This window comes from Eurytemora carolleeae, unplaced genomic scaffold, assembly GCF_000591075.1.
Source record: "Eurytemora carolleeae unplaced genomic scaffold, Eaff_2.0 scaffold1330, whole genome shotgun sequence".
Lineage (NCBI taxonomy): Eukaryota > Metazoa > Arthropoda > Copepoda > Calanoida > Temoridae > Eurytemora > Eurytemora carolleeae.
Window position 1 is genome coordinate 68,305 of NW_019397459.1, and position 23,691 is coordinate 91,995.

General features: G+C 33.7%; 1 protein-coding gene and 1 long non-coding RNA gene across 2 annotated transcripts in view; one reads left to right on the forward strand and one right to left on the reverse strand.

The window, feature by feature from the left end:
* The window catches only part of LOC111714406 (arylsulfatase I), a 21,307-nt gene extending 9,093 nt beyond the window's left edge, over positions 1 to 12,214 (forward strand). The window contains exons 4-10 of the mRNA XM_023489508.1: positions 481 to 537; positions 1,439 to 1,580; positions 7,035 to 7,268; positions 8,373 to 8,496; positions 10,459 to 10,537; positions 10,772 to 10,862; positions 11,269 to 12,214. Of these exons, the coding sequence (XP_023345276.1) occupies positions 481 to 537; positions 1,439 to 1,580; positions 7,035 to 7,268; positions 8,373 to 8,496; positions 10,459 to 10,537; positions 10,772 to 10,862; positions 11,269 to 11,496 (955 nt within the window). The 3' untranslated portion in view covers positions 11,497 to 12,214. The remainder of the gene's footprint in view (positions 1 to 480; positions 538 to 1,438; positions 1,581 to 7,034; positions 7,269 to 8,372; positions 8,497 to 10,458; positions 10,538 to 10,771; positions 10,863 to 11,268) is intronic.
* Positions 12,215 to 21,535: 9,321 nt separating this feature from the next.
* On the reverse strand, positions 21,536 to 23,227 carry LOC111714405 (uncharacterized). Its single transcript, XR_002767970.1, has 2 exons — positions 23,155 to 23,227; positions 21,536 to 21,970 (listed from the first exon to the last, which is right to left on the reverse strand). It is a non-coding gene; the product is annotated as an uncharacterized LOC111714405 (long non-coding RNA).
* Between the last annotated feature and the right edge of the window lie 464 nt (positions 23,228 to 23,691).

Genomic DNA, 23,691 nt, shown 5'->3' on the forward strand with positions numbered 1-23,691 from the left:
AGGGGGGGGGGGGTTGTATTCTCAAAGAATGCCAATTTACTCAAGTGTGCAACTGGTTTACAGAAAACCTGATGATAGAATCTTTTTCTCATTAATCAAACTCATGAAGCTCTTCCAGTATTCTATTTAAACCTGTCACTATGTTTGTTTATTTGTCTGCCTAATGTTTGTCTATTTGTTTGGCTGCCAAATGTTTGTCTATTTGTTTGTCTGTCAAATGTTTGTCTATTTGTTTGGCTGTCAAATGTTTGTCTGTTTGTTTGATTTACCGGGAAAGATATATTGTAGTTTTTCATTTTCAAAACGGCTAAAATTCTGTCAATTCGTTTCTTTGTTTCTACTGCATGAATTCTCATGTAACATTTTCAAAGAAACCACAATTCAAAATTATCATTTTATAGGGTTTTTTTGTGAATAAGACATGCCACTCTATATAAATGGAGTCACTAGAAGTTTTGTTTATATATTTTTATATTGCAGGGAGAATGAAGCTGTATCTTTTAAAGGGTCAGGCCGCTATTCTGCAAACGTATTTAGGTACATTTTATATTGTTTGCACACTGTGTACACTCATCGGTTCAGGGGTTGATAATACTGTTTATTGTTTTTACTCTTTCGGAACCTTTTAAACAGTCTTATACTATCTACTCATTATCTTAAACTGTTACTGAAAACATTTTTTGACAAACACTTTCAAGAATATTGAGATTCTCTAAATTTGATTTTTATCATTTTTATCAATATTTTCTGTAAGAATAGGATACCCACAAACGATGAAACTTTGCAGAATTTATTCAATCTTTGATCTTATTTTAATTGTTTCCGCTTTAAACTAATGTCTTTCGTTGACAACAGTTTTGATAAACTGGTCAACTAAAGGCCTCATCCTTTGTGCCGGAAGATATTCAAGGTTGTGATGAATAGAAAAAAGTAAAAAGACACAATTAATTTCATCAAAATTATCAAGGAAAAATTTTCCCAATTAGAATAGCAATGGAATTATCTATCCAATTTATCTATAGATTATCATTTCTAATTGGAATTCTAGAAAAGCATTAAATCTCTAATCTAATCATCGACTAACCTTTAAAATACTGCTACACCCCCCCCCCCTCCACGGCAAAATTGTTTGTTCCGCAATTTTAGAATGAAGGCCCAGTTACCTTCTTTCTATAGATAATCATCACACTGTGGAAAACCCCGGGGTATAATTTTCTAGTTCCTGAGTAAAATTATTACGTTTGGTTTGGTCGTAAATCTTGTAAAGCATTTTTCTTCTATTATTAGTTTCGGTTCTATAATTCAATATTAGAGTGCTAAAACTATGTAGAAAATTCAAGATAATGCTGATAAGTGGTTTAATTATATTGAAAATAAACTTACAATTTGGAATAAACAAAAAAGAAAAATCATTTCACCCTAATTCTTCCTTTTTCAGTGATCAGGCGGTGAAGGTAATAGAAGATCATAAGGCCGGTCAGCCTCTGTTCCTCTACCTGGCTTATCAGAATGTGCATAAGCCTATTCAAGTACCTGACCACTATGCACGCAAGTACCAACCCTATGGCAAGCTTACAAAGGTATATTATTGATTGATTGGTTTGGATTTGACTCCCCCCCCGTGTACTGCAAATGCAAAATGCACTTCAAATAGATTATGCTGCATAATAAGTTTTACACTATACAGGGTTGTCTAGAAGTTATGAGCCTAAAACGTATACTGCATTGAATACGCCCGTCCAAGGAATACGAAATCAACTCGCAAAGAAATTGAGTAATTTTCTTTACAAAAAAAAATTATGTAAAAAAAAACTCTATCAAATCAATGCAATCATTTGATTTGAAATCTCATCCGTTTCGGGTCTCCCTGTCAGAATATTTTGGTGTGTGCAGTATTCCATATTTGACTGATTAGGTGATTACGATGATAAATGAGTCTAAACACCTTCATGCACTCTTGGTAATTTCAACCACAAGATCAGAACCCAGTAACCTTCAAATATTCATTAAATTTCTTACAAAATACAAAAAATCATTTCTTTATGAATGTGATTAGTTTGTTTGTTATCATCCAATAAGCGTCAAAGCTCAAATATTTTATCAACCTCAAATGACTCCAGGCCGTCCTCTGTACACAGAAGGATTTTAGATTTGAAATCTCGGTATCAAGCATTGATCTCCACAATATCCATATTATGCAGACCTAACTTAATTACTCCACGAGTGTAATTGTTTAAAAATTTAAGGAAATAAAGAAACAATAACATCATTGTGTTGGGATTTTTATTTTGAAGAAAAAAACGGGTCTTACTAAAAAATAAGTTGACACTAACTGAAGTCTTTGCCAAGAACTCTGATTTTCTGTTCCTTATATTTTCTAATCCTTATATTTCAAACTATTAATTCTGTTAGATTAAATATTCTAAGTTTGAAATATCATAAACTTACACCATCAGGTTGCAAGTATATAGGGAATAGAAATTTTTAGCTTGGGCAAAGACTCAATTTACTTGGGCTTAGACATACCGTTCAAGGCTGTAGGTGGGCTGTATGGGTTCTTGGTTTTGGAACAAAATGTAATGTTTAATGGCTCTATTGCAGATATGTATCTGAATATGATTAATCTTTGAACGAAAAGCACGCTTTTCTCATCACATTCTAATAATACAGTTTTATTTCCTACAGAAGATCAATTGTTGGAATATGGTACTAAGGCTGGGATACATTTCTTTAACCAACTCAAATTTTGAAGATTAACGGGAAAAAACGTGTAATTCATTAGTTTAAGTCAAACGGAAATCAGTTTTGATAACAATTTTGCCCAATTAAACCCAAAATAAATATGATTTTTGGTGTATGTAATTTTTTAAGATTTAAAATTAAAAAAGCCAAGCTGGACGGCTTATTTGAAATCACCGGAAATTTCATTTATAATGAGTAGAAAAATAGTTATATGGTTAATAAACGGATTTCAAACTTTAAAAACATGCCTGCAAGTTAAATTGTTTTTTATACATTAAAAGGTGGGGGTGGGGACGACATATTATTTTAGTTGATATTATTTTGATTCAAATCCCTGCTTGGGAAAGCAAGTTTCATTGGACATTTTTATTTTGTTTCGGCTTTGATGCTTAGTTGATATGAAATATAAAAAGTTTAAAAACTTGATGTATTTTCTCCAAACTTCCTGGGGTGAACAGTCGATTAGAAATGATAAATAGTTGAATATTTTGGTTCAGGAATCTAATAATAATAAAATTTCTAAAATGTTGAAACTGATGATCTCCTTTTGTGATCTACAACATTTAAAGGGACTAACATCTAACCTGTAACATTAAAGGCACTGTAACCAGTAACATTAAAGGGACTGTAACCAGTAACCTGTAACATTAAAGGGACTGTAACCAGTAACATGTAATATTAAAGGGACTGTAACCAGTAACCTGTAACATTAAAGGGACTGCAACCCGTAACCTGTAACATTAAAGGGACTGTAACCTGTAACCTGTAACATTAAAGGGACTGTAACCAGTAACCTGTAACATTAAACGGACTGTAATCAGTAACATTAAAGGGACTGTAACCCGTAACCTGTAACATTAAAGGGAATGTAACCTGTAACATTAAAGGGACTGTAACCCGTAACATTAAAGGGACTGTAACCCGTAACCTGTAACATTAAAGGGACTGTAACCTGTAACCTGTAACACTAAAGGGACTGTAACCTGTAACTTGTAACATTAAAGGGACTGTAGCCTGTAACCTGTAACATTAAAGAGACTGTAACCACTAACCTGTAAAATTAAAGGGACTGTAACCTGTAACCTGCAACATTAAAGGGACTGTAACCCGTAACCTGTAACATTAAAGGGACTTTAACCTGTAACCTGTAACATTAAAGAGACTGTAACCAGTAACCTGTAACATTAAAGGGACTGTAACCTGTAACCTGTAAAATTAAAAGGACTGTAACTTGTAACCTGTAACATTAAAGGTACTGTAACCACTAACCTGTAAAATTAAAGGGACTGTAACCTGTAACCTGTAACATTAAAGGGACTGTAACCCGTAACCTGTAACATTAAAGGGACTGTAACCTGTAACCTCTAACATTAAAGGGACTGTAACCAGTAACCTGTAACATTAAAGGGACTGTAACCCGTAACTTGTAACATTAAAGGGACTGTAACCTGTAACATTAAAGAGATTTTAACCCGTAACCTGTAACATTAAAGGGACTGCAACCTGTAACCTGTAACCAGTAACCTGTAACATTAATAGGACTGTAACCTGTAACCTGTAACATTAAAGGGACTGTAACCAGTAACCTGTAGCATTAAGGGGACTGTAACCCGTAACCTGTAACATTAAAGGGACTGTAACCTGTAACCTGTAACATTAAAGGGACTGTAACCCGTAACTTGTAACATTAAAGGGACTGTAACCTGTAACCTGTAACATTAAAGGGACTGTTGTCGTAATTTTTTGTGACCTCCAGTACCGTTGTAAAAATTCTGTAATCAGTCGTACAGCCAGATTAATTTGCGTAGAATTTAGAATTTAGAAACGACAATTACAATTTTAATCAGATAAAGGTTTCAATGGTACCGTTGTGAATCGGGCATTGCCAACTTTTCTTGGAGTCCCTTTTATAATACGTTGGGGGAGGGGGGGGGGTATACAAAGGAGAGAGTTTACACAATGTAAAATTGGGGAGCCCTGGACATTTAAGTGTTACTTTTTGTAAACCTTGAATTTCCTTGATTAAGATGATTGTTATGACGTCTATTTCATACTTAAATCTAACTAAATCACATGTTTAAATCAAGTAGTTGTAAAATCTCATTCGAACATCACTAGTATAGGCTTTAACAATGTTCAACTACACATTAGACATGTATAACTAATCCTGGACTAAAATAACAATAGGTGATTTTCAAATGTTAATAACAGGAAGTTTTTGTGAAACTAATATAAACAACAAATCTTCCTCAATGCGCAAAAACCTACAAAGTTTTTTTAAATTTATTCATCAACTTTTGTTGCCGGACTGACTTTAAAGTCTCGCTGTGTTTTTGACCTTACCACCCTATTAACACTTTTTTTTAGAAAAACTAATTAACGTTTATTTTCAGCTTCAGATTTTCAGATTTTCAGATTTTCAGATTTTCAGATTTTCAGATATTATTTTGAAAATAATCTGATTTTCGCATAATAAGATATTTTAGTGCACTGCAGTGATTAAAGGATATACACCTATAATGTACAGTGTGTCCCATTAAACATGGGAATTAGGTGACGACTTTTATATCGTCTTCGAGAAATTTTTTTATAAATTCAATTATTTCAGTATAACAGTTTAAACATCTATTATCGAAAACGCCTGGTCTTGAGATTTTCAAAATGTGGTCTACCTTTTTTGTATCTTCAAAATTGAAGAAGATACACTTTATTTGCCATGAATTACATATGAGAAATCAAAGACGACTTTCAACTCGTCTCTCAATTCCCAAGTTTATTGGGACACCCTTTATAATGTGTACACTTCTATTTATGCCACGACTTCTTCTGATAAATGGATGCTAATATAGTTCCAGATGAACAGTATGACCTCAACTTCTTCAAAATAATCTATCACAATGCAATCCTTGCAATCAGAAAAGTATGTTGTAAAGAACTGTTGGCATCTCACGACTCTTTCCTGAGGACAAAAATCACTGATCGAGCATTGAAATATTATTGATTTATTTTTATCCTGCATCTAGTCCCAAACAAAAAAAGAATCCATCCTTTCCAAGGTTTTGGGGATTCGACCCTACACCTTACCATGTAAGGTTCCAAATAAATGGGACCGATCGGTTCAGGCGTTTTAACGGTTGTTTATATTATTATATATCGAATTCAAGTGTTTAAATGTTACATTTTTAAGGATTTAAATCGCCCGTTATTCAGGCACAATTTTTTAAATTTGACCGGCCATGAATCTTCCTATGAATATTATGGCCCGAATATTAGGGCCATAAATCTTCCTATGAATATTAGGGCCCGAATATTAGGGCCATAAATCTTCCTATGAATATTAGGGCCCGAATCTTCCTATGAATATTAGGGCCCGAATATTAGGGCCCGAATCTTCCTATGAATATTAGGGCCTGAATATTAGGGCCCGAATCTTCCTATGAATATTAGGGCCCGAATATTAGGGCCCGAATCTTCCTATGAATATTAGGGCCCGAATATTAGGGCCCGAATCTTCCTATGAATATTAGGGCCCGAATAGTTCAGCCGTTTTGACGTTTAATGGATACACAAACAAACAGACAGACAAACACCCTGACATGCTAAGTATGCTAGGAATACCATGATATGAACGCCTTATTTGATTTATTAAATGGTTTATAAAAATTGTTTTGTCAACAGAAACATCCTGCTGCAAAGAATTGTAAAAAAATGAAGAAAATCCACACAATCTTATTCTTAATGAATAACCCTGAAACAACGTAGTTTGTGCATTGTTTGATCCCAACTCACATGTAAACTACAAGAATAAGGGACCATACCCTATACAGGGTTAATTATAACTCTTTAAGGAAACTATGAACAACCCATTTTTTGGAGTCGTCTTTGAAGTCTCATGTTTTCGGGTCACCCTGTACAGTATATAGAAAGTGGAACTTCACAATGGATATATCTGCATTCGCGAGAAATAGAAAAATATCTCTATTCATTTTACATGTTTTATGTACAGGGTAACACACAAAGGATGAGACTTCAGAGACGACTGTACATAATTCATACTGTCTATCATGCACTTTATATTCATGATTCCTGCTAGTTTAAACTTGTGTTTTTTGGGTAACCCTGTATATTGTATATATGTTGTTTGCACTTCAAAATTTAAAAATAGAATTTAGGTTTTCAAAATATTGCCTTATATTTTTATTATTGTTCATCCTATACTATTCTTTTCAAATGGACACTCCTTTTTAATAAATTGTCATGTTAATCTGAACTAACTGTATCTATCTATCTAGGAGAGTATGAGACAGGGCATGATCAGCGCCCTGGACGAAGGGATCGGGAACGTGACAAAGGCCCTGAAGAAAGCCAAGATGTACGAGGACACCGTCATCATCTTTCTCTCCGACAATGGAGGCTACACAAGGGCCTCGAACTGGCCTCTTCGAGGGAAGAAGAATAGTGTACATGAAGGGGGAACTAGAACGGTTTCCTTGTTCCATTATCCTAGGGTTAATCCTAAACTTCAGGCAGGATCAATTATCAAAATATATACTTTTTAATATTTTAAAAGGGGGTGTTCAGGAATTTCAAAAGTGAGGTATAAGAGGAAGGAATTTATTATTTTTAATTCAATGTTTCTGTTCCACCAGAAATAACTTTTTACTTCAGTATTTCGTGGATACCGAACTAAGTGACTTTTTAATTATTCTGTCGAGAAACATCGAATCCAGCGTTTTCAAGCCTTTTTATACATATTCGCTTAAACAAATCTATATTGTAAAAATGTGCAAAAAATACCGAATGTGTGGATCTGCGAAAACTGCAATCTCTTTCATCGAAGATTTCACTTTTTTGATTGATTTCTGCCCTGCCTCTGTAGCAGGAAGTATATATTTCTGTCCTGCCTCTGTAGCAGGAAGTAGATATTTCTGTCCTGCCTCTGAAGCAGGAAGTATATATTTCTGTCCTGCCTCTGTAGCAGGAAGTAGATATTTCTGTCCTGCCTCTGAAGCAGGAAGTACATATTTCTGTCCTGCCTCTGTAGCAGAAAGTAGATATTTCTGTCCTGCCTCTGAAGCAGGAAGTACATATTTCTGTCCTGCCTCTGTAGCAAGAAGTAGATATTTCTGTCCTGCCTCTGAAGCAGGAAGTACATATTTCTGTCCTGCCTCTGTAGCAGGAAGTAGATTTTTCTGTCCTGCCTCTGAAGCAGGAAGCAGATATTTCTGCCCTGCCTCAGTGGCAGGAAGTAGATATTGCTGCCCTGCCTCTGTAGCAGGAAATAGATATTGCTAATACAGGAAGAAATTAATCCTACAAAGGCCAATCCATAGCACACAGGGGTCCGGTAATAACTCAGTACTGTGGAATATGATAGGTTGAGTGATTAAATTAAAATTTCAAACTACAGGGGGATCAATTAAAACCAGAATTATCTCTACACAACACTGTATCCGCTCTCAAAATATGTGCGCCAACCCTGTAGAATATTCAAATAAATATCTTTTAAAAGAACTATCGGCATAATGTTAATTGACCCTCCATTTATAAACCGGCTTTTCTTATTCACAATGGTACCCAATGCAAAAATTAGTTTTTTCTAAAAAATTTTGATTGATTGTGTCCTACAGGGTCGGGTATCTGAGAATATGATCCATGTTGTCGATTGGTTACCAACTATCCTAGCTCTAGCTGGGGGTCAGGCTAACACAACATTTCTTGATGGAATGGATCAGTCCCTTCATCTTACAGCAGGTTAGTTACACCCTTCAGTCCCTTCATCTTACAGCAGGTTAGTTACACCCTTCAGTCCCTTCATCTTACAGCAGGTTAGTTACATCCTTCAGTCCCTTCATCTTACAGCAGGTTAATCACACCCTTCCGTTCCTTCATCTTACAGCAGGTTAGTTACATCCTTCAGTCCCTTCATCTTACAGCAGGTTAGTTACACCCGTCCGTTCCTTCATCTTACAGCAGGTTAGTTACACCCTTCATTCCCTTCATCTTACAGCAGGTTAGTTACACCCTTAAGTCCCTCCATCTTACGGCAGGTTAGTTACACCCTTCAGTCCCTTCGTCTTACAGCAGGTAAATTACACCCTTCAGTCCCTTCATCTTACTGCAGGTTAGTTACACCCTTAAGTCCCTTCATCTTACAGCAGGTTAGTTACACCCTTCAGTTCCTTCGTCTTACAGCAGGTTAGTTACACCCTTCCCTTCCTTCATCTTACAGCAGGTTAGTTACACCCTTCAGTTCCTTCATCTTACAGCAGGTTAGTTACACCCTTCCGTTCCTTCATCTTACAGCAGGTTAGTTACACCCTTCCGTTCCTTCATCTTACAGCAGGTTAGTTACACCCTTCAGTTCCTTAACATCTTACAGCAGGTTAGTTACACCCTTCAGTTCCTTCGTCATACAGCAGGTTAGTTACGCGAAATTTTTTTTTTGGAAATTACACACTTTATTCAAAAGTATTCAGGCTCAAAGAAGCTTAGCTGAATTCGGGAAAAAAAGTTGTTTCAAAGTTCATCATGTAGATCTTATTTTTTATAACTCCCTGCAGCTGTATTCAAGGTCAATATAAATCTAAATAATGAAGATGAAGAATTGGATAATTCCACGTTTTAACCTTCGATTGGTTGTTAAGACAAGTAGAAAATGGCCGGATATTGATCTAATCTATGTTTCTGGTTTTCTAAACGCCTAAATGTAGATGCATAAAAAAGAACAATTACATGCTTTCCGTCGTACCTTCGCCCCTCCTGGATTCTTTCACCAACCATCAAATAGTCCCTTTGGACCTGGCTGGACCTTCTTCCCTCTTCCAACTCTTCTCCTGGACACCAGTAAACTCTTGTACCCCCATCCCGTCCCCTACTCCTCCTACACCCTTTCAACCCTTTGTGTACCCTTGAACTCCCACCCTCCCCTTTGGACCCCCTCCTTTCTTAACACTAAGAGATGTATTGTTATAGTGTTATGCATGTATATACATCTTTGACGAATTGTAAACAATAGAGAAACCTGGATTTGTATCCAAAGGTGCTTCCTTACACATACTTAATTTTTAAAGGCCATGGAACATTGTGCTATTCTAAAATTACATTTTTCATCTAGATACACTATGAGCTATACTTTTACTGAACTGTACTGTTCTGTACTATAATGTACTTACCCATACTGCACTATACTATACTGTACTGTCATGCCCTGTACTGTACTGTACTGTACTATACTATACTATGCAGTATACAGTACTGTCTTGTACTGTACTGTACTGTACTGTACTATACTATACTGTACTGTACTGTACTGTACTGTACCGTACTGTACTGTACTGTACTGTACTGTACTGTACTGTACTGTACTGTACTGTACTGTACTGTACTGTACTGTACTGTACTGTACTGTAGTGTACTCGTACTGTACTGTACTGTACTGTACTGTACTGTACTGTACTGTACTGTACTGTACTGTACTGTACTGTACTGTACTGTACTGTACTGTACTGTACTGTAGTGTACTGTAGTGTACTCTACTGTAGTGTACTGTACTGTACTATACTGTACTGTTTTGTACTGTACTTTATTGTACTTTACTTTCCTGTACTGTTCTTTAATGTCCTGTACTGTACTGTTCTGTAATATCCTGTACTGTACTGTACTTTAATGTACTGTTACATTCTTTACTGCACTGTAAACTGTATTGTACTGCAGGTTGGCCGGGGCCTAGAAATGAGTTGGTTTACAATATAAACGATGCTCTAAGAATAACAGCAGCTGTACGTGTTGGAAGGTGAAAATGGAATTTGAATATTTTCTTATCAAAGTTTTTTTTGATTTTTTTGATTTATTAATGTGTAGAAGTTTGTTTGTAATTTGATACTTAAACTGATTTATTGATTTTTTGATGGTTTATTGACTGATTTTTGGATTCGTTGACTAATAAAAAACTGATGGATTTATCAATGCATCAATTTACTAATTTATTGATTGATTGATTGTTGATTGAATTATGTTTGGTGTTCAGGTTTAAGCTTATCTGGGGATATGCTGATGGTCTGACTTCAGATACAACCAGAAAACAAACCAAGAACAAATATCTTCAAACCCTTTACGAGGTAAAATCTATTTTATTAACAAAGGCATTTGTATGAAATGGTGCAATTGATTTGAATATTGTTTGAATTTTTGATACTTTCTAAGACGTAAATCATATTCATTTTCCGTTTTACCTTGTTTTTTCTTTTAATTTTCCGGTTTTATTTACAGTTTCTCGATATTTATTCTATTTCACATGATCTTCTGACTAAGGAAATGAGTTTTTGACACAAACTCTAAATTGTTTCCCCCTATATCTTAGCAACCCGATGTCGTAGATCTTTGATATTTCAATCTATGAATTCTGTTAGATTAAATAGTCTAAGTTTGAAATATCATCGCTTTACACCATCTAGTAGCAAAGATATAGGGATTAGAAAATTTGAATTTGTGGCAAAAACTCAATTCCTTTTATGACTTTTTCAGGCAAATGAGGCTAAAATGGTTTATCTGTATGATCTGAAGAAAGACCCAAACGAGACAACTAATCTTGCGTATAAGAAGAAGCGTTTAACAAAGTTTTTGAAGGAAAAGATCAAATCCATTCTTCAGAGCGGAAATGTTGTTCCACCGGATGCACCACGCCCTAAGTATCGAAGTTTGCCCAGATTCTATGGAGGTGTGGTTAGTCCAGGCTGGTGTCACGCCCATTAATCAAACTGAAGAAAAGTACACAAACTCAAAAAATTGATTTTAAAAAAAACCTTGATATTAAAGTTAAAAAGCATAAAACAGTTCCTGCATCTACCTATGTATGATGGTTAAACTATCTAGTTCATAAATTGTCTGCTTCAAGCAATAGTCAGCAGGTCACGTGATTAACCATGTGTATAACTCCAAGTGGGCCTGCGCTCACGGGAAATGCCGCTACCTCAGCTATGGACATTATCAATAGGATTTTCTTCGCTGCCATGAAACTAGTCAAATTCTAGTGATAGTTTAACCCAACTTATATTGTTGGTCATCTTATTTAGATTTGTTTGAGCATTTAAGCCAGAGCTGAAAACTTTAATATGGTGGATATCGAGATCAATGCTTAATCCTCTCTTTTTGCTAACATCAAGACCAATTTAGTCTTAAGATCAATTTCTAGCGATTAGAGATGCGCTCTTTAATTTTAAAAACCCGGGTTTTAATTTTTGCGCATTTCTGTCGTTGATGGTGTCATCACTTGAACTATAATACCCCATTGAACGAACGTAAGTTTTGGATTGATTTTTATTAAGATTAACGTTCAAAACGACTATAGTCCTCAAATGTGATAAGTTTGTTGTTTAATAAGTTCAAATTAATAGGATTAAATTTATATTTGTTTAAATGAAAAGCCGGCTTGTGAACAACTGACTTTAGTTCAATCAGATATTAGTCCAATTCATATAGCATCGTATCTGTTTGTTATCAAACGTCACTTTTATACAGTAGGGATATCAAAAAAAGTATTAAAGGGAGTGACCGGCAATGTATGGTGATTGAACTGAATATGTAGTATTGTGGAAAAATATTTTTGGATTCATTTAAAACAAATAAAACGTTTCTACAACGTTTATTCAATGAGTTGGAGCGCAAAGCCGATGTTCAAAATCATGAATTGGGGTGGGTACATTTTCAGAATCGTTTTTTTTTTAAATTATTATATTATATTTAATTATTACGACGACAAAAAATGTATACAAAATTCTATATTAAACCTTTAGTTATTAGCTTTTATCATCGAAAATGAGTAATTTTTTTCAACTATTAATTTCTATAATCTCTCATTATTCACAAAGATGTTATGGAATTTTTATTGAAAAGACGACATTTGAAGAATTTGTAGAAATCTGCGAAAAAAAATCATAGAAAATAAGAAATTCAATATAATGATAAAAACCAAAAAATTGATTCTAACATTGACTTAATGACAAATTTCTTTTGAGAAATATGTTCCTAAACATCTAATTAGTTTACTGTATAATTTTTTCGTCTTCGTTATTTTATAATCTTAAAACACGATTCTGAAAACCTACCCACCCAAGTTCATGATTTTGAACCTCGACTTTGCACTCAAACTCAGTAATTATACATCGTGGAAACGTTTTATATGTCTCAAATGAATCCTAAAAAGATTTTCTATAATACTGCATTCGCAGTTCAACATACATTGCCGATCACTCCCTTTAAGAAGAAAATAAAGAGTGTGTACATTGAATACTCAAATTAAGCGATCGGGATTAAGAATATCCCATTCTAAAGTTTTCAGCTCAGATGATTTAAATGCTTTCATAAAAAAAATTGTTCTTTGAAGTTTTTTAAAATGAAAATACCTTTTTCAATTAAAAAACAATTAATGTTAGTTCTTCTGCTTGATATCTTCAGTCAATGATATAATTCCAAAACTGGTCTGAGACGTAAAGTGCAATACGGTTGTATTGTCATATGATTTGTAAACAATGAAGGATTGCAAAGGATTTGAGTCTTTGCAACAAATCTGATTTTCAAATCCCTTTATAAATAACAAAACTTGCACTTTATATTTTTCGCATCATGAAAGGTTTTATTTTTGTGTGTGTTAAATAAAAAATAAAAAATAGGAATTGTACTGTAGGATAAATATTTTCAAATGAGTAGAAAATCTAAAAAGTTTAGATCAAGGAGGAAAAAAATATTTTGCGTAAAATTATTGGCTATAATTATGTTTAACGTGAATTGTGCATGATATGCCTGACGTTTGTTCTCTGTTAACAATGTCTATAAGTGTAATAATTTCCGCACACATGTAATCAACAAAAAAAAGGATCAAACAACAATGCCAAACTTTATTTAAAAAGTGAATAGTTTAAAGTCCTAAATTAAAAATGTAGATGCTATGAATCATTTTCCCTGTAAACGTAATTTCTCCATTTATATGATGGCATGTCCGATTCACAGTGGTTTAACGGGTACCCATTTAAAGGTTTAAAGGATACCCATTAAATCACTTTAATGGCAATTTAAAAAGAATGTATTTGCAATTAAATTAATAACATTTTAGGGTTGGAATTAGAAGTCTAGTACCGTCCCAACGGACCTAGTGGAAACGGATCTAATTGGTTTCCGACATTAAATGTAATATGTCTTAAATTAGGTTAAAGGTAAAAATAATGATCGATGGAAATTGAGGGGTGTTATATAATAATGGGTTTGTGATTTAATGCCATCAAATCACTCGATATCTTTGGGAGAGCTTCTCGGTGTCGGATTCTGTTTAGCTCCGTTTCCACATGGCTCGGATCCTATTGGATCAGAAGTCTGTATAATTGACCTGTGTTATAAATTGTTGTCGTTTATCATAAATATAATTAGTGCTTCGTAAAATATAGTCTAATTTAGTTATGTTTTTTTTATTTGAAATCAAAGAGAATAGAATATGCATTTAAAGTGGAATTTACAAGAAAAAAGTGTAAAATTCGACCATTTTGTTGTACTGTTTCCATACTCTGCAGGTGTACTTCACATATTTATAATCCTGTTCCCTTATATTTTGATATATAACCTTTTGGGCCCTGGAATATCATTTTATAGAAAACCTAAGATTAATATTAAAAGAAAACCAAATTATGAAAAAGGCTGGTTTCATAATTGACCAATGATCATTTCACAAAGACTCTATACCTTTCACTTTACAAACGATAATTTTCCGTTATAACTATAAATCAAATGATGTTTTTATTCACCTAATTCATTATAAAGTTTATTCAACAGTTTAAAAAATTCGAAATTGAAAAGAATAGTCTAGGGAACATACTGTATTTATGTACTCTACTGCATATAATATGTGAACATTTACATGACTTGTACACTTTGAACTCCCTTTCAGGCTGAAAGGGACTGACAAAACTCATACCGAGGGATTTTCTAAATTCCCCTCTAATATCTAACAAGTTAATAGATCATGTGACCACCCTATTTAAATGGTTTTTGGCTACAGGCCAAATTCCTGCTTTTTTACTACTGTGCACATTAGTGCCCATAGTGAAGGACAACTTAGATGACATTGCTATCAGTGACAATTACAGGGCAATTGCCATTGGCAGCTTGATTCTAAAATGGTTTGACTGGTTGATATTAATTCTAAACTCTGATAAGCTGACCACAGATGAACTTCAGTTTGGTTTTCAGAAGCTAGCTACAATGTGCAGCTGGGGGGTCAACTCTGTAGTGGATTATTACAACAGAGCTGGTAGAGCAGTTTATGCTTGTGCAATGGATCTGAGTAAGGCATTTGATCTTGTGTCATGGGAAGTGCTCTTCACAGAGTTATTGGAGAGGGGTGTTTCACCTCTAGCATTAAGGTGTTTAATGTTCATTTACTCAAATCAAAAATGTAATGTTAGATGGGGTAATGCATTCTCAAATACCTTCAATGTACAAAATGGTGTCAGACAAGGAGCAGTTTCTTCCCCTGTGCTATTCTGTATTTACATTGACAAAATTATCAAGCTATTACGATGTTCAACTATTGGATGCCAAATCCAGGGTGTCTATATGGGCATCTGGGTATATGCAGATGATATTATCCTGCTTTCTCCTAGCAGAACAGGTCTTCAGGAAATGGNCCCACCTAAACAAAAGCCCTCGTACGCCCCTCTTTGAGGGTAACCCTGTAATTCAAGGGAAACATCATTTGATAATTAGAACAATAGAAAAATTAATTTTAACTACTTCATGGAGCTACAGGTTATCCCAATAATACTGTTCTGTGTTTAGCTCTGAATTGGGATTTTTTGTGGCATAATTTTACTGATATAATATCAAGCTTAGAAATAATCCAATATGTAGAAAAAGAGAATAATAATTTTCATTTTTTCTCTAATTGCTCTATCTATCTAAATAATAGTTTTGCTTTTTATCTTTGTGACAGAAACAATCTCAAGAACTGACGAGGGTCAACCCAGACCGAAATATATTTTCAATAAATGTGGAACTTTAACATCTACTTTTTTACTCTACAGAGGTTTGGTCCATCACCATCACCGAATTTTAAATATAAATATATATTCATCTAGTGCATATACACTTTTAGTTTATTAGTTTAGTTTAGTTATTGAATAGTATTTATTCAAATTGGTAATAGTTTATTTAAATATTGCTTTATCTATCTACCTGCTTATTTTGTGATAAACCGATCGGGCAAAAAAAACCAATTTGATTTTTCAAAATCCACGAGAAAAAAATATTAAGTCCGCGAAATTAATTTAAGAAGAGAAAATCCCGCAGATAGAGCAACAATGAAAAGTTAAAATCGAAGATGGGCGCTAAGGGCCTTGGAAGACTTTTGAAGTCTAGTTTATCTATAATATATCTAAATGTTAATATATGGATACCATTACAATTCATGTTCTCTATACACATGATACAGTATACAGTATACACCGTACTGGGTGTCTCACAAAACATGAGAGTTGAGAAATTAAAATATGTGCAAGTTAAAGGTCGTTACTAATTATTAAATGCCTCTTGTTCTGGGATTTCCAAAATGTGGTTTGCCTTATGGTGCTTTTACCAGAGAAATACGTTTAAAATTTTGTTTCTGTTTTGAATCATCAAACATTATTAAGTTTTATTGTAATTGCACCACTACTGCACTGATAGAAAGCAACCTATTTTAATACAAATTTGTTCATCAGAAAGCTACAAAAAATAAATACTTGAAAATTGTTAATCTATTTGTTTATTGGGACATCCATGATTATTGATTAAGAATCCGGACTATACAATAATCCATTTTCCCGTTGATTAATCTGGTCCAAATATATATGGTTCTTCACAAAACATAAACCAGCCGACATTTAGTTCATCTCATTGAATCTGTTGTTTTATATCTGTACATCATGACACTTCTTTTTACTTATGTTTAAGTAAAAACGGTGTTAGGTATTTTCCAAAAGGCATTTTCCCGAGCGGCAACTTCTTAAGTGACAATTTCCCAAGTGGCAACTTCCCGTATGTTCAATTTCCCAAGCGGCACCTTTTCAACGGTTAGGTTACGTTAGGACTTCTGTGGTGCCGAGTGCTGTGGCTAGGACATACTTTGGAAGTTGCCACTTGGGAAATTGCACATTTGGGAAGTTGCCACTTGGGAAAATACCCTTTGGAAGTCGCATCTTTGGAAAATGTATTTGGGAAAGTACCTGACACCATAAAAACTATTAGAATTGGACCTCAAAAAGTTGTTTGTTCTAACCAATCAATGTATTTAACAAAATTACTTCGTGTATAGGGTTGTATAGTTTTTAAAAACGATAGAAAAAATACTAGTTTTCGTTTTGTTTTCGATACCATCGTTTTTCGTTTATCTACCTCTTTCAAAAAACGAATTGGTTCGTTTTACAAAAAAATTAAAACGACCCATTCCGTGTATTACGTTTTGTGATTAACCCTGTATCTATGTGAAAAAAAGATGACTAGTGTGAATTTTAAACCCTTCGGCAAAACCTATTTATAAAGGTTGAGACACCCTAGATAAGGAACCTAGATTACTAAACCCAGTTCATGAATGTCTAGTCAGAAGTGAAATTGATTCAGTAATAAAAAATATGGAAATTATGGAGCATTTACATCTATCTAAAATCGAAATATATAAATTTATAATCGCTGTTTGCTTGTTTGTATCATTGTATGTCTGATCATAACTCATGAACCCCTTGACCGATTTGTCTCAAATTTGGATCGGGAAACTCGGCAAAAGTACAGAAATGTTCATAGATTAGGTTTGTTGACTTTTAAAGGCAAAGTTTAGTTTTAAGGCAAAACTGGGTTTCCAAACAAGTTTTTAATAAAATGATTGCATTCTATTTCTCAATTTTGGTCAATAATCTGTAATCATGTCTCGTCAATTCCTTGTGAAAGATTTTGTTCACCCTTCTGAACACACAAATATTATTATTGGAAAACTAAAAATAAAACTTTTAGTATCGTACCGGCTACCGCTCAACGATGCCCCTCTGAGGGCTGAAATATAAGCTTTGCTTCCAATTCGAACGACGACATTTTTAAGACTGGGTCAATTTTGAAGTGTTGCAACACCTTGGCCTTTGTTTTTGATATCATTACATCTATATTTTTGGAACTTACAACCTTTGGGTCACTTGCACTGTAACAAATGTATCTATAGTTGTGTAATCAGATTTTAAAAACCGTGCGTTTTTTATTGAAAAACTTTCCCCCCCCCCCCCCATGGATATCTATAGTAGAATTTTATAAAACAATTTTCCTTAAATGGTTACATCATGCAATTAGAACGAATTATTTCATAATTGGTTGCGGGGAGGGGGGGGGGCTTTACAATTAGAGATGATTAAAATCTATAAATTCAAATATGATAATCCTACAATGATGAATTTGTAGATATTTGAGTTTTAGGGCGAATAAAAATGGACTTATTTTTTTTTGTTTTAACTCGGATGGCCGGCCGAAATAAAAAAACCTGAATGTAAAAAAACGAAATATTTTTAGTTTTATAAAATCAAAATAAAATAGTGGCTTGAAAAATAGCATTCAAAAGCTTATAATGCATGAACTAAAACTGCCTTAAACGTTTATATATGTTACATGTTTCACAAACAATATTCAAATAATTCTTCTGTTTTCATTTCACTGTTTTTTATTCTATAGCGGTTAAATAGATTGTACGGGATGATGTCGTCTTTTTGTGATTTTTAATTGAAATGATTTTGTTATTTTTTAATTGTTATAGCATAAACATTTAAATTTTCATGGTGTATTTTTAGAAATAAAGCAATTTCAAAATACATAATCGTTGGCGACATTTTATTATAACAAAAAGAAAGAAAGAAGATGACAATGATTCCACAGATCCCTTGTTACTACTAAAACTTTTAAAGCGTTAATAATCATAAGAGGGCAAATCGTTCTTTCTTCAAGTTGGCCCAGTCTTAATAGTTTATGCATAATTTAATACATTTTGAAGATCACATCAATGTTGACCAGATAGTTTGGATTAGCTCTTGTTTGATGTTTAACCCCATCACGATTGGGGGGGGGGGCCACCCCCGTCCCCTTCTCTGTGTTTTTTTCTATATAACTTTAAAACCAAGCTGACATGACATTAGAACTGTTTCACCTTTTCAAATTCAAACTTGTGAACTAATTTTGCTAAAAAAATATTTATTGATGCATAGATAGTGACGGACAGTCAAACGTGGGTTGGTGTTTCAAAAAAATCAAAAATGGTTAATAACTTATGATTAAGCTACAGGGCTAAAATTTATGTAATGATATGTGTCACATGTTAAGTAAATACTTTTTAAAAGTAAAAATGTTTATTTTTGAACATTTTTCAGACGTATTTTTTGAAAAATCCTCCCTTGCACCCTAACCATTAAAGAGAGGTCTAATTTTTAATGAGCAGGGCCTGAAAAGTTGGAATAGGGACATATATTCACTCCCCTATCTCAACTCTATGGGCAAAATCAGAGGGAGATGGAAAACATCTCCCCCCCCCCTCTTTATTTGACAAAAATAGCCCAATAAAGATAGGGTTAAGAAATGTTTTATGAGTTTCCAAACATAACTAGTCAAAGCCACAACTGCCCTGTAAAGTACTTAAAAAAATGATTATGCATAGTAAAGGAAAAAAATAAAGAAAAATTTAAAAAGTTGTTTTTAAGCAGGATAATTACAATATCCTTTCCAGTTTTAATCCGACTGTGTGGGTTCTTTAACGAAAATGGAACGCTTAAATCTATTTAGGTCGCTTAAAAATTGTTTTGGTAGTTTCTCAAATTAAATTCTATAAGTGAAATTGAATTCTGGTGTGTTATGACCAGTTTCAAAATGCAAAAGTTTAGAATATTTATGTTTACACTTTGTACATATATAATTATTCTCCAAGGCCTGAATTATTATGTATGAAGTATACTTTTGTTTGATGTTTGAAGTGTACTTTTCCATATAATTTGTAGTACTAACTATTTAACCCTTGGGGGAATATAATTACTGAGACCACCCAAACTTTAAACCCCAGTTAAATAAGAGTGTACAGTTTAAACTCTTAATACTTCGCTCAAACTGATGCTTAACTTAAGTCCAATATTTAAATTCTGGGCTTTCGCGTCATTCTTTGTACTTTATCTTGTGGCTTATTTGGACTCTTTTTTATCAGAAAGTTTGGGAGGCAAGATTTCTAATTTCTGACTGTCCAGATCACTTCTCTGTGGTCCCACAAAAAAAATTTTGATCCCAACAATTCAATAATTTTAATGGTTTTTGTAGCAAACTAATTAACAACCAAAATTCTAGAAAATTCCAATATTTTACCAATTTTAAATCTCAGCTTTCATTTTTGATTCTAAGAATTAAAATATATATTTAAGCATTATAAGGTTATAAATATATACTTCACTTAAGTTAAGATCATTCTTTCGAACACAGTTCTCCGTTTAGTTTGCAGTCAAATTATATATCTCATAACACTGGTATAATTATATATAGTGCCAACCTACAGTTCAAGGGTGTTAAATTTCTAATTTTATAAACAGTCCGGAATTTTTCAAGTCAGTGTGGCATATAATCTTTATATATAAAGTAGAAATCTCTTTTTATCGGCTTGTATATGCACGTCCGATCATAACCCTTTGATTGGGGAACTCGGGAAAACCACGGGAATATTCTAAGCTTATTTTAAAAATTCAAAGTTGAGTGGGTAGACTTTCTAGGGGAAAATCTCGGCAAAGCTGGGTTCCCAAGTTAATCTTATGCTTCCTGATTTCAGAGAAAAGTAAAATCGGCTAACAACCCACAACGGCTCCATTCATACTGCTAACAGTTACAAGGGGAATGGGTTTATCTTCAGAATTTCAAAGACGACTTTACAGCTTTTGTCATTCTTATATTGTTCTTATATTTATGACGCACTGTCCTTATCCGATCCTTCTCCGCATTCTAATCCTTGTCCTTATTTTAATTCTTGTTCTTAACCTAATCCTTGTCCTTATCCAATCCTTCTCCGCATTCTAATCCTTGTCCTTATTTTAATTCTTGTTCTTAACCTAATCCTTGCCCTTCTCCAATCATTCTCCGCATTCTAATTCTTGTCCTTATTATAATACTTGTCCTTATCCTAATCCTTGTCCGTATCCAATCCTTGTTCTTATCCTAATCCTTGTCCTTATCCTAATCCTTGTTCTTATTCTAATTCTTGTTCTTATCCAAATCCTTGTTCTAATTATAATCCTTGTCCTTATACTAATCCTTGTTTTTATTCTAATCCTTGTCCTTATCCTAATCCCTGTCCTTATCATAATCATTGCCCTCTATTCTTAATCCTTGTCCTTATCCTAATCCCTGTCCTTATCATAATCCTTGTCCTTACCCTAATCCCTGTCCTTATCATAATCCTTGTCCTTACCCTAATCCTTGTCCTTATTCTAATCCAGGTTCTTATCCTAATCCTTATTCTAATTCTAATCCTAATTCTAATCCCGGTCCTTATACTAATAATTGGTCTTATGCTTATCCTTGTCCTTATTCTCAGCCTTGTCCATATCCTAATCATTGCCCTCTATTCTTAATCCTTGTCCTTATCCGAATCCAAGTCATGAAACCCCTGTCCTTTACACTAGTCGGAATATGAAAATTCAAACCATATTTTGTTACACGGCTTTAACATCGCATGAGAAACCCATGCTGCATCGGAAACATGTTAAGAAATGTATTTTTAAAAACCTTTTATTTATTTTTTCTTAATTTTTAACTGTACAATGTTCTCATATACATGATAAGAACGTATTCTATAATTATATTGTATAAGTATATGCCATTCTTATTTTGGTTTTTAAACATAGAATACATTTCTATTAACGGAGAGATGCTATAAAAATAAGTTTTTAATATCATTTTTTGATAGTTTTTAGAAATCTAAATACTTTTTATTATTTCAAGTTCTTGAATTATTTGGCAAGAAAAATGTAAAATATTTTGAAAAATAGAAAATCTAAGACGACATTATTTAGTTTCTGAATCGAACAGCGAGAATAGTGATGAATAGAAGGAGAGCTAGTGAAGTAGTGAGTGAGCTAGCTCCACTGCTGTACTCAATGGCGTCACATGCAGGCGGACATATTGGAATAACAGTCTCAAAGAGTTCAACCTGAAGCAAAATTTATGTTAATGTCAATATATAGTAAAACAGGAAGACGACTTTCAGATAAAACTACAGGCAGGGAATCAAGGTTGTATACACTGAAGCTAAAACTTAAGGCATTTTAACCATGGTTAAATCGGATTCTTACCATGGTAGAATGAATGAAGACGACAGATTATTCTAAACATTGTTAAATTTAACCCTTGGTAAAATCATTGTAATAGTTTGTGGCATCTGCGCAGCTCCAATTTTTAACCCTACGTCTACCTAGGGTTAAACAAGATTTAACCATTGGTTAAATGGACGCACTCTCTAGATCTAGAATAAAGTTTCTCCATCTTTAACCATCTATTTTAACTACGGTAGAAATTTAACTATGGTAAAACAAAGTTTCAGCTTCTGAGGCCATTCCTTCCATAAACTACATCGGTCGACAACTTGACGTCTCCTTTATTGGTCGACAACTTGACGTCTCCTTTATTGGTCGTCAAGTGTACGGTGAAAATATCTATCAGATAAGAATTTAGCATGAGACATCTAGCGGCCAACATATTGTCCCCCAAAGTACGTGAACTACAAGACCACTATCTATTAAGAGAACGGGCTCAGGATGCACTAAAAATGTCGTCTTCCTAGAAATGGAGACTCAAAACCCTCACATGACATAACTGATTATTGACTGAAGCTGAAAAGACAATGTCAATGGTGATAAAAGGAGAGATTTGTTTCTGTTTGTCAACTGTACTTTGTGTCATATGAAGATTATAGTCCCCATTGCTAGGAAGACGACATTTTTATGGCATTAAAGAGGATCCATAGTATTTAACCTTACTATACAAAGTTGCAGGGGGTAAAAATGCACTGCAAAAATATGTGACATATTGTACATCCTCCCCCCCCCCCACCTCTTACAAAGAGGGTAGGGAAGGGCAATTGTACGTTTTGTTCATTTTTTTATTTTGTAAATTTTGAGTGTCTTGGCATTAATATGGTTTCGGATATATTTTGTTCATGTTTCTTTAATTCATTTTGGTTTTGATCGGTAGTGATCAGTTTTGTTTTGTTTTGTTTAGTTTGGTTTGGAATTTGTTTGGTTTGGTTTGGTTTAGTTTGTCTAGTTTGTTTGGTTTGGTTTCGCATGGCTGGGCTTGGCTTGGTTTGGTTTGGTCGTCTGGTTTGGTTTAGTTTACCTTTCCTTCAGCACGCCCAAGCTTGTTTTCAGCAACACAGGAGTAGTTTCCATATCTAGCATTCATTCATTCATTTATTTTCATTTATTTTTTTATTCACCTATTTATTTATTCATCTATTCATTTTTTTATTCATTAGTTTGTATAATTATTTAACCATTTATTAATTCATTAATTTATTCATTTGTTTATTCATTTTTTTATTCATTTATTTATACATATATTTATACATTTATTTATTCAATTATTTATTCACCTTTTCAGTCATCAAATCGTGCCTTTATTCATTAATTTATCCATTACATTTATTTATCATTTGTTAATTCATTCATTCCTATCGATTATTCATTCATGTTTTTATTCAATCATTTATTAAAGGGACCGTTCACTTATTTGGGTAATTTCAGGGTAAACTAAACAGCCTATCAGCTATTCATCGGTAATAGTCTTACTTTTTAAAGACATCTGTGGCCGGAGAAAAAGCCGATTTTTCGTTCAGAATTTGAGCGCAAAGGGACGGTCCCTTTCTATACACAC